The 16,899-nt window shown below is 41.9% G+C and overlaps 1 protein-coding gene across 27 annotated transcripts in view; it reads left to right on the forward strand.

Moving 5' to 3' along the window:
- PCDH15 (protocadherin related 15) overlaps positions 1-16,899 on the forward strand; it is a 539,977-nt gene that overhangs the window by 489,093 nt on the left and 33,985 nt on the right. For all 27 annotated transcript variants that reach the window (XM_080598442.1, XM_080598431.1, XM_080598457.1 and 24 more), the window contains 2 exons: positions 2,901-3,116; positions 6,509-6,597. In XM_080598442.1, coding sequence (XP_080454568.1) covers positions 2,901-3,116; positions 6,509-6,597 — 305 coding nt within the window. The remainder of the gene's footprint in view (positions 1-2,900; positions 3,117-6,508; positions 6,598-16,899) is intronic.

Genomic DNA, 16,899 nt, shown 5'->3' on the forward strand with positions numbered 1-16,899 from the left:
AAAGCACGTGCCACGTGAGCTTTAGAGGACTTTTATTTTCTTAGCCCCGCAATCAAACATGCAAAGCTGATTGTGGACAAGCCAGTGTTTTTTCCCAAGCTGGCCTTTTCTGTATTGTTCACGGCTTTAAACCAAGCGATGTCGTACAAGCTGTGCTTACCTGATCTTAGATGCGTGCACACAGTGATTTGTTTGGTATGGAGCAATGACGTGATTATTTTAAAAGGTTCGCTGCTCTGCATCCCCATGACATTGTTTCCAAAGATGTTTCTCGTTTCGTGGGCAGCACGTAGGTGGTCTTCTGTATGGATTGTACAAAATGTTATTTTGTGCATATTCAGGTTCCCCTGCTGCTACAGGCAGAGGCTTTCTGATCTCATCTTTGAATACATGAGGGGTATAAAGCTTTCTTAAAATACATTGACAAAATTGATCCAAATAGCACTGAGAAGCCAGTCTGAATGCAAAAAATGGCAAGAAATTAATTGAATTTCCCCCAAATCAAGTCTGCTTAGCCCATGACAGTAAGTGGCAAGTCATTGTCCTGTCTTTACCTTGACTCCCACACAAGCTTTTCCATCTTTTCTCCCTTTTTCTTGTTGAAGAGAGCGAGTGAGAGCATGGCAGGGCAGGTGTTTGATACCCAGGCAAGGTCATCCCACCACAGCATGCTAATCTCAGAATGCATAAAATGGATCTGCGGTGGAAATAAGAGTCAGATTAGGTCAGTGAGGTCGGAGTGGTTGCTTGAAGAATTTGTGCAGACCCTCTTGTAATTTAGGCATTTGTGCTCTTCATATGAGGGCTGACCTGAACTCGGTGCTGAGCCCTGACTTGTCAGCACTCAGATGGTGAGGACTGTTAGCACTTGTCTGTCAACCCAATTTTTAGGTACAGCCACTTCCTCAATTACTTGTGCCTTACAGCATACCTTCACGTTTATTTGTTCCTGCAGCAATTTACTTGTCAAAAGGAAAGCCAAAAAGCAGCCTGGTTCTGAAAATGCAGCTGTCGAAGTCCTGTCTGCTGTCTCTGTGATGGTTTGGGGTTGTTTACCTGTGGCAGCTGGATAGCAGGACTGTTCTCAAAGAGCTCGCCGATCTCTTTACCTTGTGACTGACAGAGCGGGGTAAATTTCAGAAAGCTTTTAACCTTCCCCGTGTTTCCTGAAAACACTAATAAAGGTGTTTGAGATTGCCCATAAGGTGGTGATCTTGATTTTAAAAGGCATAAAAAAGCTATAGAACTACAGAACGAAAAAACTTTATCACAGTTTATATTTCTGCTTCTTCTTATAGCCAAGGCAGCTAAACCTTTGTCAATTCAGAGGAAAACAAAACCCTTACAAAGGATGCAAAGACTATTTTAAAGTTCTCTCCCAGTGGCGGACGGCCTGGCAGCCAGTGCCACGGTGGGAGCTGCTCTTTTGGGCGGTTCTGCAGCACTTGCTGTGCTGTGTGAAACGTGTTGGCTCCCTCCAGCTAAAGGAGCCCAGATATCACAGCTTAAGCTCTTTGTGGTTCTCTCTTCCGTCTGGCCTGAGAGCAGTCAGGGTAGCATGGAAAGCACATACAGCGTGGAGTACCTGGATCCATTGATACCCGTCTGGCATGTGTATCTCTTGATAGCATCGTGCTATGCTGCGTAGCTTATTACATGTCCTCACTGATACTCCCTGAAAATTAACCGAAAATAAAGATAAAATAGGAGTTCTGAAACATTTCCACCTTGCAGGTTTTGTTCAGCAATGGTGAGAAAACAATTAATGATGATTAATGGCCATCTATCAAAGGCTTAATGACCTTGCACAGATAATGCCTTTTAGACAGACTGTGGTAAACATGGTAAATCATGGTAAACAAATTCTTAACACTGCCATAAACCCTGGGTGGGTTTTGATTGTTGTTTTTGTTTTTAAGTCATGATGAATTATGGATTTTACAGAAAGAACAGCACCTTTTTGATGTGAAGGGTGTTTTTTCTCCAACGTTAGCTGAGGCCACAGACTTAAGAAGTTGTGCAAGTATTTTGATAAAAGCCTGCTAATAGATGCTGAAGTGTCCCAGCTGCTGAGGCAGTGCCCAAGCCTAGTGAGTAGGCAAAGGTACCGGCAGTAATTAGCTGCCATCTCTCTGACTTCTTCCTAGATAAAGCACACAAAAGCGTTGTAAGGGTCTGCAGAAACACTTTTATCAGAAAATGAGTACTGCCTTTTGAACTGGAGCATGATTTGTGTGAAGGAGTAGGTCTGGAGAGGCTGGAACGGGGTTGTCAGGCATAAGGTGGGTGTTGAAATGTAGCTCCTGGGGCTGCCTAATTGATGGCAGGACTTTGTCCTACTTATGCAGCAGTTCAGAAATGCTAGGACGGCTTTGTGTCCTCCACTAGGTCTGTCCCCCATGTCTGTTGTGCAGCACTGCAGGGATACTTCAAAGATTTAAAAAAAAAAAAAAAAAAAAAGACTCCAAAAATATGTGCTCAATGCGTGAGAATGAAGAAAGTCTCTAAGAAGAGGGAGAACATTCTTGTCTGTGTGTGTGTGTTGATGGCTTTTTTTTAAAATAGTATTTGTTACCAAGAATTTGGAAGTAGTCGTTTCTCAGGGTTCAACTGTTCTTACCTGTTCAGTTTGTTGCAGACATGAAAAGTCCTTTTTTCAACAATTTAGAGCTAACATAGGAAAAAGAAATTGCTGGAAAAGCAGAGCTGTATGCTGCGAAGTTAAATGAACCATTTAAAGTAATAGCAATATCCACTCTCTGGGATCTAATGTTTTAAACATCAGTGGAAAAGATTTGCTGGACCAATATGCAACTTTATTTAAAGGACAAGGTTAATGATTCTTTGTGTGAATATTTACTTTATTTGCTTCTGCTTCTCTTTTTTTTTTCCCCTAATAGGCTGATGATAAAGACACTGGGAATTACAGTGCCATGCAGTACAGGCTCATCATTCCTCCAATCAAGGATGGTAAAGAAGGTTTTGTGATTGAAGCTTACACAGGGCTAATAAAAACTGCTATGCTGTTCAAAAATATGAGAAGATCCTATTTCAAGTTTCAGGTCATTGCAACTGACAATTATGGAAAAGGACTGAGCAGCAAAGCAGATGTACTTGTAAGTATGAGCCAGGCATTATCTTTTGGGAATAATTGTTGAGGAAATTCGAACACTACATAAAGTTTAATTTCAGGCAGACCTACAGGAAGACCATAAACAGTGCACTTGATCTCCTTAAGTCACTGAAATAAAGCTTTTTCAAATCAGAAGCTTTTATGACTGTCTGAAACATTCCGTCGTGTTTCATGGTAGAGGCACTGATTTCAGTTACCACATGATGTTCAGTGTTTTATTTATTCAAAGAGCCATTGTCAGTGGTTCAATTTAAATTCTAATTCTTTGCATTAAACAGGGAATAAAAGTTGTGGGGTTTTTTTGTTTGTTTGGTTGGTTGGTTGGTTTTTTTTTGCATTCCCATTATAAAACAGGTCACATCTGTGTGGTCAGACACAAGCATTTACAGATCTACTCCACCTGTCCTCTAAGCTGGCAAGGTGCAGGCAGCTCCTGTTTGGAAACTGTGGGTTAAGAAGGATTAATATGGCATTAAGCCCCAATTAATAAGTCAAGCTGAAATCTTGCTAACTTGGATCTTGCTAACTTGGGCTGTGCTCTGTGTTAAGGTTACTGCAGAGCTTCTGGGTCGCAGTTAGATCTGATGTATCTGCTTTGCAGTGCAGGCAAAGAGCCGAACAAACAGGCTCAGAAAGAAGACTGGGGAAAGCCAGGGTTGCAGTGTGTTAGTTGCTCATGTCTGGGAGTGAGATGAAAGGAATAATTTTGGGCTAAGACTGTACTTTAAGTTTTCAGGAAAGCAATGTTTCAAAAATGGGACCAACTTCAGACACTGAGCTCATTTTTTGTGCCGAGTAAAGGACATTGACTTTGTCAGTCACAGAAACCATCAAAGCTAAATTTCTTTAAAGCCTATATAACTTGATGGATTGGGTTAATATTAGCATAATGTCATAGCGATGAAGTACATTATCTAGTTCATGGGAACACTGTCAAATGATACAGATGATAGCCATAATACTTGGTATATTGAGTTATGCAGGAATTCAGCAAATAAACATAATGTATGATATCCTCATGCTTGACCTCTCAAAATGATAGGGCATTCTCATGCAGTTTATGTGGTGATACTAGATTAAAATATAGCCCAAAGATATTGACATTAAAATTAGAAAGTGAAGTTTGTCTCATTAATTTATAGAGGCATATTTAGGTTGTCTTAGTGAGTGATGGGCACTCCGAGACACTGTTCTTGAGCAAGGAGTGAGAGCTTAGAGTCGCTGTAGATACAGTTACAGATGGACACCACTGCAACATGAAAGTTTGGGTGTGCCCTGAGCATGATCCATACATGAAGATCCTTTCTAACTAGACCCAGCTGTTCCTGGGCTTTGTAGTTTAAACAGAAGTTATCCCACTGTCATAGGTCACTGTGGTGTCAGGAGGTCAGACCGGGAGGTGTAACCGCTTTCAGTGCAAGTTCAAGGTGTGTAGGTAAGAGAAATGAAACTAATTGCTCATGTGAAAAAGGATGAGATGTATGGGAAGAAGTTAGGATTGCTCTGGGAGCAGATCTAGGGAGAAGAGGAGGAGCAACACCAGAGGGACAGCTCAGCAAGGAACGTGGGCAGAGCTAGGTGTTCTCCAGAATGAGGGCCAGGACAGTGCCTCGGAGCCCTGGCAGTGCTCTGCGAGCAGCATGAGGTGCCAAATCTGCTGGGACAATGTCTTCATGCTGCAGGGGCTGGTCCTGCTGCCTGGGACTGGCAGGGTGGCTCAAGGTAGACGCCTACAATTTGGCTCAATGTGATGAAATTTTCTATTGTAGCTTCAAGATCAAAAGGAAAAATCAGTAATGGAAAAAATAAAGATCTTTACAAATGTGTATGGTACACAAGTGTTACTATGGAAACCTTAACTCTTGTTTTTTTGTTCCACACTATTGTTTTTCTGTAGCTTGTCATGAATGTGTTTTTATTTGCATTTTTGTACATGAATGAGAAATCATAATTGTGATTCTTCAGGTTGCAAAAGAACTGTTGCTTTTTGGTTACATTTATGCAGTACTCAGTAAATAGGTGCACAGTGATTGCTTGAATTGTGTAATATAGTTAATTATATTAAACTGTTCCTAGCTTTAGAGTTCCTTTTAGTAATCATAGTCTAAAATCTGAGTTCATTATAATTCTGTATTTCTCACAAAGAAGTCTGTACACTCTGATCAGTGTGTCTGATGACATTTGAAGAACATTTAAATATTTAAAGTTGAATTAAGCTTCAAAGCTGGTGAATCAGTGTTTGATGTGAAAGTATATTATGGCTCGTCCACTGAAGCGCTTACAGCGCTCAGACTTCTCGTATGAAAAGTAGTTGTTGTTCTTTATTTTAGAATTAATTTGGATAACTGATTTTTAAATTTATCTGTTTTAACATTGTCCTACATATTTTTCCAAATTTAGCTCCAGAATCACCTATAGAGACATGATATATGGAACATGATGTTTACTGTCATGTCTATATGAACATGAACCAGATTTTAAGAAATGTTTTATTTTCTCCACCTTTTGGGGAAGTAACTGTTCTTTTCACAACCTGAGGGGAGGTTGGTTGTGCTTGTGTAGAGAGAGCAAAAGGAAAAAAAAAAAGGGGGGGGGGGGGGAGAGGGGGGAAGCATGCGGCCATTTTATCCAAAGGCAGCTTTTTCTTGGGATCACGCTAAAAATAGCTCAAGGAGACTAGATTGAGATGTGAAGCGAGTTTGCCAGCTGTGCTGAACGTGATCCGTGCTTGTAGTCCCTTCTGCACACTCACCGTCCAACCTGCCACTGAGAAACAGAGGAGTTGCTTTGCCTTTGTAGTAGAAAATGCAGATCGGAGATATTTTATCCCATATAGAGGGAGAAGATAAAGAAATTAGAGAATGAGATAAAAACTTGCACAGAGTACTTCAATCACAATAGATGAGCAATGTAATTTTCTAACAAAGTACCATTAGATTTAGTTGAATTAATCTGGTATTTGCATTTACATTGGTGTAAATTGCATGTTTCCAAGGTTGGATCTTCCTGTCAAGTCATAAAAGATACTGAGATGGTAATAAGTGATTTTGAATATGGCATGTGGGATATTCATGAATGCTATAAGTAAATTTTTAAACCATGACAAACAAGCTTCATGGGCTCCCTCTCCCCAGATATGTATAAAATTCTGATGCAGGTCTGCAGTTACAGTTCTGGTTAAGTATTTCCTTGCGGTTTATTGGTATTGGCTGCCAAGCAAAGCAAGATTTCCCAACTATCTTTTTCTGGAATTAAATGAGACATCGGTACATCAGGGCATGGCAGTGAAGGCAGGAAAGCAATTATTCCATTCTGTTTGTACAGGGAGGATGTTAGATGTGGAAGTGCCAATGAATCTCACTCTTTTATTTCCAGGTCTCTGTGGTCAATCAGTTGGATATGCAAGTCATCGTCTCTAATGTTCCTCCCACCCTTGTGGAACAAAACAAAGATCAACTCATAGGGTAACAAATTTACTTACTCTACAAATATCAGACAATTCACTGGTTTTGTGTTTAGATTCAGCAAGAAGTGCTCCTTCTGTGTCATGATCTGCTTTTCTTTCCAAAAGGCTTGCAAATAAGCAAGTATTTTGATGGGGAGTACAACCAGCTGGGTGATGACGCTGGCCCCCCAAATCTGCATTTTGCCCCTCCTCCCGAGGGGGGCGGAGATACAGCACTTCTTTGCTTGTATACTTGCCTGCTTTGCAGGCTCAAACTAGGTTCAGAGCTGCCCCTCGGAGCATAGTGGAGCCTCCAAGCACTGATGACAGAACATGCATTGGTCAAAATCCAGGATGTGAAATGAATAAAGCACAGCTCCAGAAGATTGAGGCAGTGTGTGCCGTTGAGGTGTATGGATTCATTGTGGTTTTATTTGGGTACATAGCTGTAAGGGAAAGCAGAGTTTAGAAAATTTATATTGGTACAATTAATGCCAGTAACATTACATAAAATAATAATTGCAAAAAAAAAAAAAAAGGTAACTGGGTGTCATTATTGAAGCCTAGCAGGCATATAATGTTGTGATGGGGATACAGATAATTGGAAACATTAATGCTTTGCAGTCAAGGCAAGGTATTTTATCATACTTGGAAGCTAGCAAAAATCCTTTCGGTAAAATGTTTTAATAGTGCTCGTATGCCACATCAGTGACAGCTTCCAGGAGTCAGGTTTTCAGTTTTGGTTTCCTTTTGAAAGGCAAAGATAATTATCTATATGTCACTAGGCGTATAACCACGAATTAGACATACAGGAAAGAAAATATTACAGGTGATTACAAACATTTGGGCACTCTTCCATCAGTGTAGTCCATCCGTGATGAATGATATTTCTCAGATTTCCACAGTTCTGTTACATCCTATTGTTACACCTTTACAGCTCCATGGAAATTGAAATACATTAGGGTTGATGATATAATCGCTCACTGAAAAAGAAGTGTGTTATCTAAATGTCTCATGTCTTCTCTGGGCTAGGAAAAAATCAACAGATTAACTTTTGGATACTTAGTACATCCCCCTTTCCTCTCTGCTTCAAGCCAGGGTTAAGGTAGCTCTGATTGATTATAACATCAAAAACACTTGTTAAATTGTTCAGGTAATAGTCTGAGCTTGCAGGGACTCCCATTTCCTAGAGCTATGAATAATACACAAGTCTGCTTGCTTAACACTAAGATCTAGCTTTCAGAAAGTGTCAGGTGTTGATGTTGGCTGGAGAGATGAAGAACAACATAACTTTTATTGACAGTAATAGGAAAAGTTTACTCCTGTTTTCCTAAGCCTTCAAGTTGACCTTAGCATGCTGCGCTGTACACAAATTTCTCTTGTAGCCTTCCTGGGCTTCCATTTTCTTGAGTGCAGAAGATGAACATGTCTGTACCATTTTTCTATATGCCACAGCACAGCTCTTAGAAGAGTACTTGGGACTTAGGCTGTGTTTGAGATCCTCCCAGTTCTGGACTATCCCGGAGCCAAAGAAGCTATCACCAAAATACAGCTTTTACGGAGGGCAGTTTGAAAATTGGGTGAAACAAGCCTGGCTTGAGTGAAGAGTGTCGGCTGCATGACACGTGCTGGGGGGCTGAGTGTGAGTGCTACAGTGGGCAGCGTGGCAAGAGCAGCAGGAGCAAATATCTTCTCGCCCCTTCACTGTCCCTACAGAAATCTCCCTTTGCAACCACTGGAGCAGCTTGTTTCCAGCTCCCAGCAGGTCTCAGTGGTGTTCAGAGCCTGAACAATAAATCGTGCTGTAACCATACCCTCAATTCTTTCCTCCTGGGCCCGGAGGGATGGCTGGCACAGCCTGCTCCAGTCTTGGAAAACAGCCCAGAGCTGTGCTCCTCAGTCCCTGTGCTCCAACAATTCCTTTCCTGCCAGGTAGAAGTCTTTTCAGAACTGTTTCAGGCTGTTCTGGCCCCTGTGCATGGAAGTCTCTGACAGATGTGTAAATACTTCACCGTGACTGAAGCTTCTGAATGAGTATAAAAATAAAATAGGCCGGGTTTTGAATGTTTAAGATAAGCTTGGGAAGAGTTTGTGTTTGCAAACACCGTGAGGGCAAAAAATAAGTATGATGTAAGAACTTCACTTTTAAAGTTAAGCTTTTAAATACAACTTTTGCTACAAGAGGTTACATGAGCATTATTCAAGAAGCCTGTTGCGTTCTTTTTTTGAAAATACTTGCAGATGCGAAGTGTCATATATTCTTCTGCATATGTGTAGGTTTTTTTTGCATAGAAACTTATTTATGTCATATGCCTTTTCAGATTTCTTGGATTTTCTTCCTAAGGTTTATAGGAATGTTATCTCCCTGTTTTTACAAAAGTTGTAATTATTTATGCAGAACATAAAAACAAAATACTAGGAATTTGTGATTGTTTTCATGCATTATATGGAATCACAGGCAAAGAGAAAATTATCAAGTTAGAGACCTTCTCAGGCTAAAGTGTTCTTGTCTGAAGAGCTTTCTGAGCTATTTCAAGTAATGCATTAATTTATGAAATTTGAATGCTTGGTAATTCATTAACAGAAAAAAAGACTATCATTAACAAAATTGGTCGCAACAGTGGTTATTCAACTCTTTCCCCTCTTCCTTTTTTTTGGCAGTGGAGTGATAGTAAATATTAAGCTGTGAAAAGATAAGATTTAACTACCGATTGCAATGCTTTGGTGATTGGGTATGTTAAGAAAGTGTGTAGTTGGTCATTTTTGAAATGATAGTGATTTTTCCCCCCAAAATAAATAGTGATTTAAACAACTTTGGAGAGCAAGTTATAACAGATTCTCCCCAGCTGCCTCTATCTTTCACTAGAGAACAGTTACACGCTATTGAGAAATACATAATTCAGTTCTTGCACACTGGAAAAGCTTACTCAGCATAGCCCAAGATGTATGTTGGTTAATGGCCCAAATAAAAGTAGTACAGCATAAAATAAAAGATTTAAAACATTGCTATCGGTTTGGCTTAGGAGTTTGGGCTTTTCGAGAGGGAAAATGGGTATGTCTTTAGCTGACATTTCTGATAGTGTCACGAGCTTTTAGTCATTCAGGAAGCACCTCGGTTTTCCCTGCAGCTGGTTTAATTTCGTCAATGATCTTTCCATATCCTCTGGACTGCCCATCAATGTCAGATTTGCCATTTCTTTCACCCGCTTCAATTATGACTGTTCAGATGGGCCTATTTATGTCTGCTGCAGGTGACAGAGAAAATGGAGTGAGGCTTAGTAGGCATATCTGGGGGGACTTTAACTATGGCCATGTTGCTGTGTGAGTGCTTACTTGTTGGGCAAAGAAGGAACAGACTTCATCCACAACAAAATGGCCAACTTTGTTGTCAGACCATTTAGTTCTTTGGTCTTCACATGGCTGCAACTTACAACTCTAGCTAAACTCAGACAGGCCCCATGACCAGAAGAGACGTGTTTCATCCCATAGGTGTTACAAACGTCTAGTGTACTGTACTGGAGTTGTTGAAGAACCACATGAGGATCGTCTCCTTGCTTTCAAAAATCAAAATAGAACATGTCCCATGTTCTTCCTTCTACTCTAGTGAAGAGTGAGCATGGAGAGAAGGGAGGTTACTTTCTGTCCACATGAAGAAAACCTCCAAGGTGGTGGTGTAGGAGTCATTCATTGGAGAAGAGGTGGAATCCCCTTGTACTTCAAATAGAAGTACATAGATACAACAATAGTTTTTACAGTTTACTAACAAGTTATGTAGTAAATTTATCTGAGCACTGAAATGTTGACATTCCCACATGAAGAGATTCCCATAGTCTCCTTTATTTTCAGTGTGGTCTTGGTGGCAATGCCCTGTTTCTCTATTCTGGTTTCATTTGAGAGAAGTCCCAGTGCAACCTTCATGTATTTGTGCAAAGGCAGAGGTCGCAAAATGTTTGTCCTAGTTTAATATCATGGGCTTTTGAATATTCCTTCTCTCTGTGTTGCTCCAGAGAGCATTTTTGCCTCTCCTGGGCTGGGGAATTCAGGTTCATGCACACTACTGGCAAGACCTGTCGCTGGAAGTGGAATCTGAGCTCTCCTTTTGTCTTCTGATGTTCGTTTGTGTCATGTATATCTTAATAGATTTTATTCCCTAAGTTTTCAAGACAGAATTGCTGGAAATGGCACATGTGATAATTCCAGACGACTTTCCCTCTGGCACGTTGCAGGCTGCAGTCCTTTAATACCTTAACACTTAGAAGATGGGAGTACTTCCATAGCTACAGAAATTCCCCACTCAAACTTTAAGAACAATATAGAAGTGACCAGGCAAGTTTTGTTAGAAAATGTGGATGTAAAAGCAAGTGCTGATCCTCAGAGATATGGTCAGAGAGCGTTTTGGAATACAGACATTCAATTCAGGCTGCTGACTTAATAGTTTCCATATATAAAGTTGACTGCCATCATTTCTTAAAGGAGTGCCAGCGTTCCTTTGCTACGTGGAAAGTGTGGTCTATTTAAATGCAATGTCATAATATATACTGTAGCAAGGTGTATTGCTATAAATAATGAATCATATAACATATGTATATTTTGTGTTTAATTTTATGTGTACTTATACTACATAATATATATAGGAGCTGCAATGCACAATCCCTTCTTTAGGGAAAGGTTTTGGAACACAGATCACGCCCCTTCTCTTGCTGTTGGCGGAATGGCATATGGTGTTTTCTCATCCTGCTCGCAGAACCCAGTAGGTGGCATCTGAAAGGGGCAGTCGACGTGAGTCGACTTTCTGTGCCACTTTCTGTGGCATTTGTGCGTGGCGTTGTATTTTCTCTGTCCCCTCTTTTTTGATAGAATGACGGTACGTTCAGTAATGAGAAGTGTGAGTAAATGCCTTTGAAATGCAACGTACTTATCAAAATGTGGCTGCAGATAATGGAATTAGATGTCAGGAGACATCAGTGGGATGCCAGCATTCTTTGCACCTTCAGTGAAGTCAGTCACAGCTCCCCCTTGGGTGTGCCACCCTAGAGATGCTTGTTTGGAAATGTGGTGCCTCCGAAGGTAGTCGAGTTGTTAAAACCTTCAACCAAATGGTTTATTGTTTGTTTGTTTTGTCCTTGCTCCAAGAATTAGTAGAAAATGAGCCTGTGTCTTCTGCTGGATTTGGTTGCAGTGTAGAAATCATGCGGACTTAGTAGTTTGCACATAGAAGTATGGTTCTTTTGCTTGCGTTATTTTTTGCCACATAATGGCTGAATTATGCCTAAAATTACAGCTGAGTCAACTTGCATGTTGAGGTGGTGGCAGAGCTGTCTATTAAGCACTGTGCAGCTGGCAGTGGCTTTCCTCCCCTGGTCAAAGCGTTTGTGAGCCGCAGGTACTGCCACAGCCGCCGTGTGCTTTGCCTCGGCACTCTCTGATGCTGTCAGCTGAGCCCGCCCCTCCTCTGCCTTTTCCCCTTTGACTTCTGTGTCCTGCATTGTTTCTTTCTAAAGCAAATTGCAAAATCAGCAAGTTGATAATGAGATTAGCGACTGTGACATTTGCCTCCAAGTGGCCGCATTGCATTTCATACCCACATTACGTCGGGCTTTGCTTGGAGAACGCACGTCCTGTGGCTGTAGCTGTGTGTGGTGCTAACAGAGCCCAGTCCGCTTCTTAGCTGATCTTAGACTCCACTGCGATCAGGACAGCTAATGGTGTTAAGCGAGCTTTATTAAGTTAGCTGATAAAGACCAAAGCTTATTCAGCTCTGGCCTTTCCACATGGTGCTCCCCTGTCAGCTGGGAGGCTCTGGTTCAGCCCTATCCTCCCCAGTAATACCGCACGTCACTCTGCCGGCGTGCAGTCTCTCAAGCTCTGTAATGCAGCGCATGGCTTCTCAGAGAAAGCTGTAAACCTCTGCTTTTGTTTGGAATTGCTTACTATTGCAGTAAGAAACTTTTTGCACTGAGATGTGGAGATAAGTCTTCTGGGTCCAAGTCCAGATGTGTCCGGGTGTTACTCTTTGGGTGAGCATAGCGTGATGTTCCTTCTGCAACTGGGGAAATGATACTGAAATAAACGATCGGAGAGCCTGTAGGGTTTTTGGAGGATGGGATTGTGCATGATAAGCACACCACAAACTTCAGCAGTATGTAAGAAAGCAAATTTCCTTTATATTGGACAATGAAATATGCTTTTATAGGATTAGGGTAACTAGGTATAAAGACATTGTCTCTGGGTTGTTTTCTAAATAATTTAATGTTGTTATACACAGAGTAAATTGGCTCAGTGTTGCTACTTCCTTCTTAGATGCATGCTTTGTGTCACATTTGTATTCTGTGGGTTATAGTAAAAATAATCCTTGTCAAAAGGCATTTTATAAAGAAGCAATATTATCAGGCTTGAAATAAACCCCAGTTCCAGCTTTTTTATTCTACATAACAGCAAAAAGAGGCCGAGTGCTGATGGAGCTGATCAGGAAGGGTTTCGAGCAGTGCAGGCAGGCTCAGGACAGCTCTGCACCACCCCAGGGGTACCGTGGCTGGGCTGCGGGCTGGTGCTGGTGCTGCGAGAAGGGGGCAGCGGCTGGGGTCCGCCTGCCTCACCCTGCAAAGCCGTGAGCAGCTGCGCAGCAAGGCCAGAACAGGCCCTGTCTGTTCCTGAAAGTGCAGCTGAAAATATCTAGCTGGTTAGCTGCCCGGTACTAACCCTGCAAAAACTCACCACAACCAGAATTTGGCTGAAGTCAAGCAAAACTGGGAGAGTACACTCAGGTGTGAAACACTTGAAAAGTGTGTATTAATGTGCACTGGCAGAGCTGACTGCTCTCTGCTGTCCATTGTTGCTGAATTTGCTTACACTTCCAAATACCTAGAATTTGGATTTGTTAGGATTTGGAAGCGGTTCTGGGGAGCTAGGATTTTCAGTGCAGGAGCCAAAATTGCACACAATATCTGGTCATCAACACATGCATCTCAAAGTCCATGGTATCTGTTATTTCTGAGTCCTGAGGGAAAGACAAATTTTCTTTTAATTTCTTAAATAATTTTGATGTGCTCCAGAAACTCCATAAACACAGCAGGCTGTCAAATTGCCAGAGAACTGAAACATTGTGGGTTTTTTTGTAGAATTTTCTGCTAAGAAATTTGCGCCCTGATTAAATTCAGGTATGAGCAAAAGTCTTAGATGTTTTGCAGACCGAATAGTTTCTTTTGCTTGTGTGCTGATTCCGCGGGTACGCATACAGCTGAGCAGTCCAGCCCAGGGGCATAAACCTACCGGGACGTTGTGGTGGTGCTTTTGGGCCATTCGTGCATCTCTGCCAGGGCAGCGGAGGGCCACTGAACCTGGCTGCTGTTGTACCCTGTAGAGCCTCGTAGGGTTCCCGTTGCTGCTGGGCTTTCATGTGGCTGGCTCTGTATCTCACGTTTTGAGGTGAATTAACCAATTTGTGTGGACCTTCACGCTGGTTTTCAAAGAAGTTTCCAAGTGAGCCTTACACATGCTTGTTCTTTGTGTCTTTCTCAGTAGCAGGCCTCATGTCAGGATCTCTCCCGTGCAGGGGCATGTCTGGCGTGCTGGATCCTTGCAGCTGTGGGGAGAAAGCAGCATGGTGCCACGATGCCAGGCTGACCCCACAACGTAATCCTGTGCTCGGTGGGGGTCTTCTCTGCCTGGATTGGGCACGGGAGGCTCACCCTGCCTGGCAGCATGGTGCGTCAGCCCTGCTCGTGGGCACGGTGCTCACGGAGCGAGCTGCTGCATCCCAGCCTTCAGGCTTTGGTTTCCTGGTTTCTGCAGCGTTCTGGGAAGCAGAATGCTGCACAGCGAACCAACACCCCTGCGGTTTGGTTTTGTGGGGTTGGGTGTTTTTGCTTTTGTCTTTCTCTTGCATCTAAAGATGGGAAAAAAAGCCGTATATGAGTTTTCAGAATATTTAGAGCCACATTGTGTCCTCAGTGATAGTGAAAATCCTCTCGTCCTTCACTTCACTCCATTTGTATTGCTGATGGGAATTCAGAAAGCAGGAGGAATGAAGATGCACTAGGAGATGTTTCTGCTCATTGCATTATGTCTGCAGAGCTAACCGGCGTTGGAGCAGTAGGAAGGCACCATTGCCGCTTAAGTTTGGTCCTAGTGCTCATGTACACCACTGTTGGGGGATGATAACTACTCTCATTGCATTAACAAGGGAATTTTAGGCTGACTTTTGCTAATAAATACAGTGTAACTGCAAATGCTGTTGTTACTTAAAGGAAGCTTTTTAAAAATTGGTTTTCTGTCAAGTATTACGTGCAGGCAGCCACTTTTAGTAGGGTTTTTCAGTATTACAAGTTCAGGTGAATGACTTTTAAAATAGCTTCACAGGGAACTGCCCTGTCTTTAAGTGCATTCTTTAATTGCAGCTTTTCAGTCTTCAGTGCATTTATTATACATTTCAACCAAAACGTGAAATTTGTGTGTTTCAAATGAAGTCCTACTGACACTCCACTGTACTTTGTGGTGTGTCTTGCAATGTCAGTTAAAGCCAGTTGCTGCAGCGTACCCATTCCTGATGGTCTGATAGCAGCATGGTATTTGTCCTTCACTTTTTCCAATTGCCAACAAACTCCAGCAGAAGCGATGCCAGGAATTTCTGATAAAAGGGAGTGTTGTTACCAAGTTCTGCTGAAAGTGACCTTGCATTGTAACTGCCCAACCTTACAGACCATTTGTGTAGTGGGCAAAATAGTAGCTCTGTGCAAGGAAGCAAAAGCAAACTCCCCTGCAGAAGGTGATTCTGTACTAATGAGGGAGGTAAACGATTTACATACTTGGTCTGTGTGAATCCATGTGCATTATAAAAGCTTTCTAAAGACAGCTTGTATTGACGTAAGGCTTTGCTCAGAGATGAGCAGAGTTTGCCATAGCAGTAAGCAGCAGGAGTGCAACAGGCCACTGGTCAACTAGCAGTGTGTCAGCCAGTCTACTTCTTGCTATTTCTACAAAAATGGCTCTGCACTGACAGTGTATATTCACTATGTATAGAGAGACTAAGGCCTGGGTCTGACAAACTTGGATTTTTCAAAATCTTAGAGACATGCCTCTATTTTAAGGGTATGCTAAATTGTCACATACAGAGCAGAGTAACGAGGTGGATAAATGTGAATCAGTGATCATGAAAAGTCATGAGATGGCAATACTGCTTTGTATTGTAATACAAAGCTTATTACAGATTCAAATAATATATTTCAAATATATTTGTAATACATAATAGTTCTGATGGAGCTATTAGACTTCCAGCTTCTCTTGTTTATTTCTGCATATTCCTAGTCCTTGTATTCAGTATCGACGATATTAGCTTTTATGCCCTTGTTTATAGAACTGTCTGCAGGCAACCCTTCTGAGTCCCAGTTTGTAAACCTCCCCATGTTAGCCAGTCTGTGGGCAGAGGTAGTTTTCCTGTTTTCCCTGGGATGTGTTCTGCCCTTGCCCGACAGACTCGTCTGATGTCACCATGTAAACCGCTCTATGTTCTCCATCGGGCTCCATCCGTTCTGGCCAGAGTTCGGCTCCCCACCACCCCTCCTGTCAGCCCCAGCCGGTCCTGATGGTTGTACCAGTTCTGCCTGGTGCCTGCAGGATTTGAACCGCATACAGCTGAGCTGTTGAGCGCTAAATCTCTTCTTTGTTGGATACGCAGCAGTGCAGATGCATAGAAGCAGTCTGCTACAGGAGCTCAGCAAATTTTATGGGCCCCAGTGGAGTAGGGGATCAGACAGGGAGGGAGGAAATAATAAATATATTTTTGACAGTGGTAAGGTACTGTTCTTTCTAAAGTTGCTTGTTAGAGCAGTAGTGAGTTATAACTTCCCTGTAGCTCCCCATGTCTGAGGCTCAGGTTGTGCCTGTGTCTGTGCAGAAACTTCTTAGGTGCTCAGTGATGTCCTTGTGCCATTGATTTGTTGCTTTTGCAGACACGCTGAAGGCAATTCAGCTGGGCACAAGCATGACTCTGCCTATTTTTTCGTTCAGAGGGACATTCTGCAAATGTCCATTGTAACTTTGCCTTTTTCGAATATTTTAGGAGTCAGACCACATTTTATGACTAATCCCATAAACGGTTCTTCATGGAAAGCTGCAGAAAAATTACTTCCAAAAGCACATACTAAGATGTTTGTGGACGTTTAATAGTCAGAAAAAAAAAAAAAAGAAAAAAGTTTGATTCATCATCAAGAATTATAACGTATAAATAAATAAAACTGTAAATGTCATCTTTTCTAACAGATTCTATGTCCCCAGAATTGTATTGTTCTCTTGTATTGACATACTCTTATTCATATACGTATCT

The sequence above is a fragment of the Anser brachyrhynchus genome (genome assembly GCF_964034855.1).
Source record: "Anser brachyrhynchus genome assembly, chromosome: 6".
Classification (NCBI taxonomy): Eukaryota; Metazoa; Chordata; class Aves; order Anseriformes; family Anatidae; genus Anser; species Anser brachyrhynchus.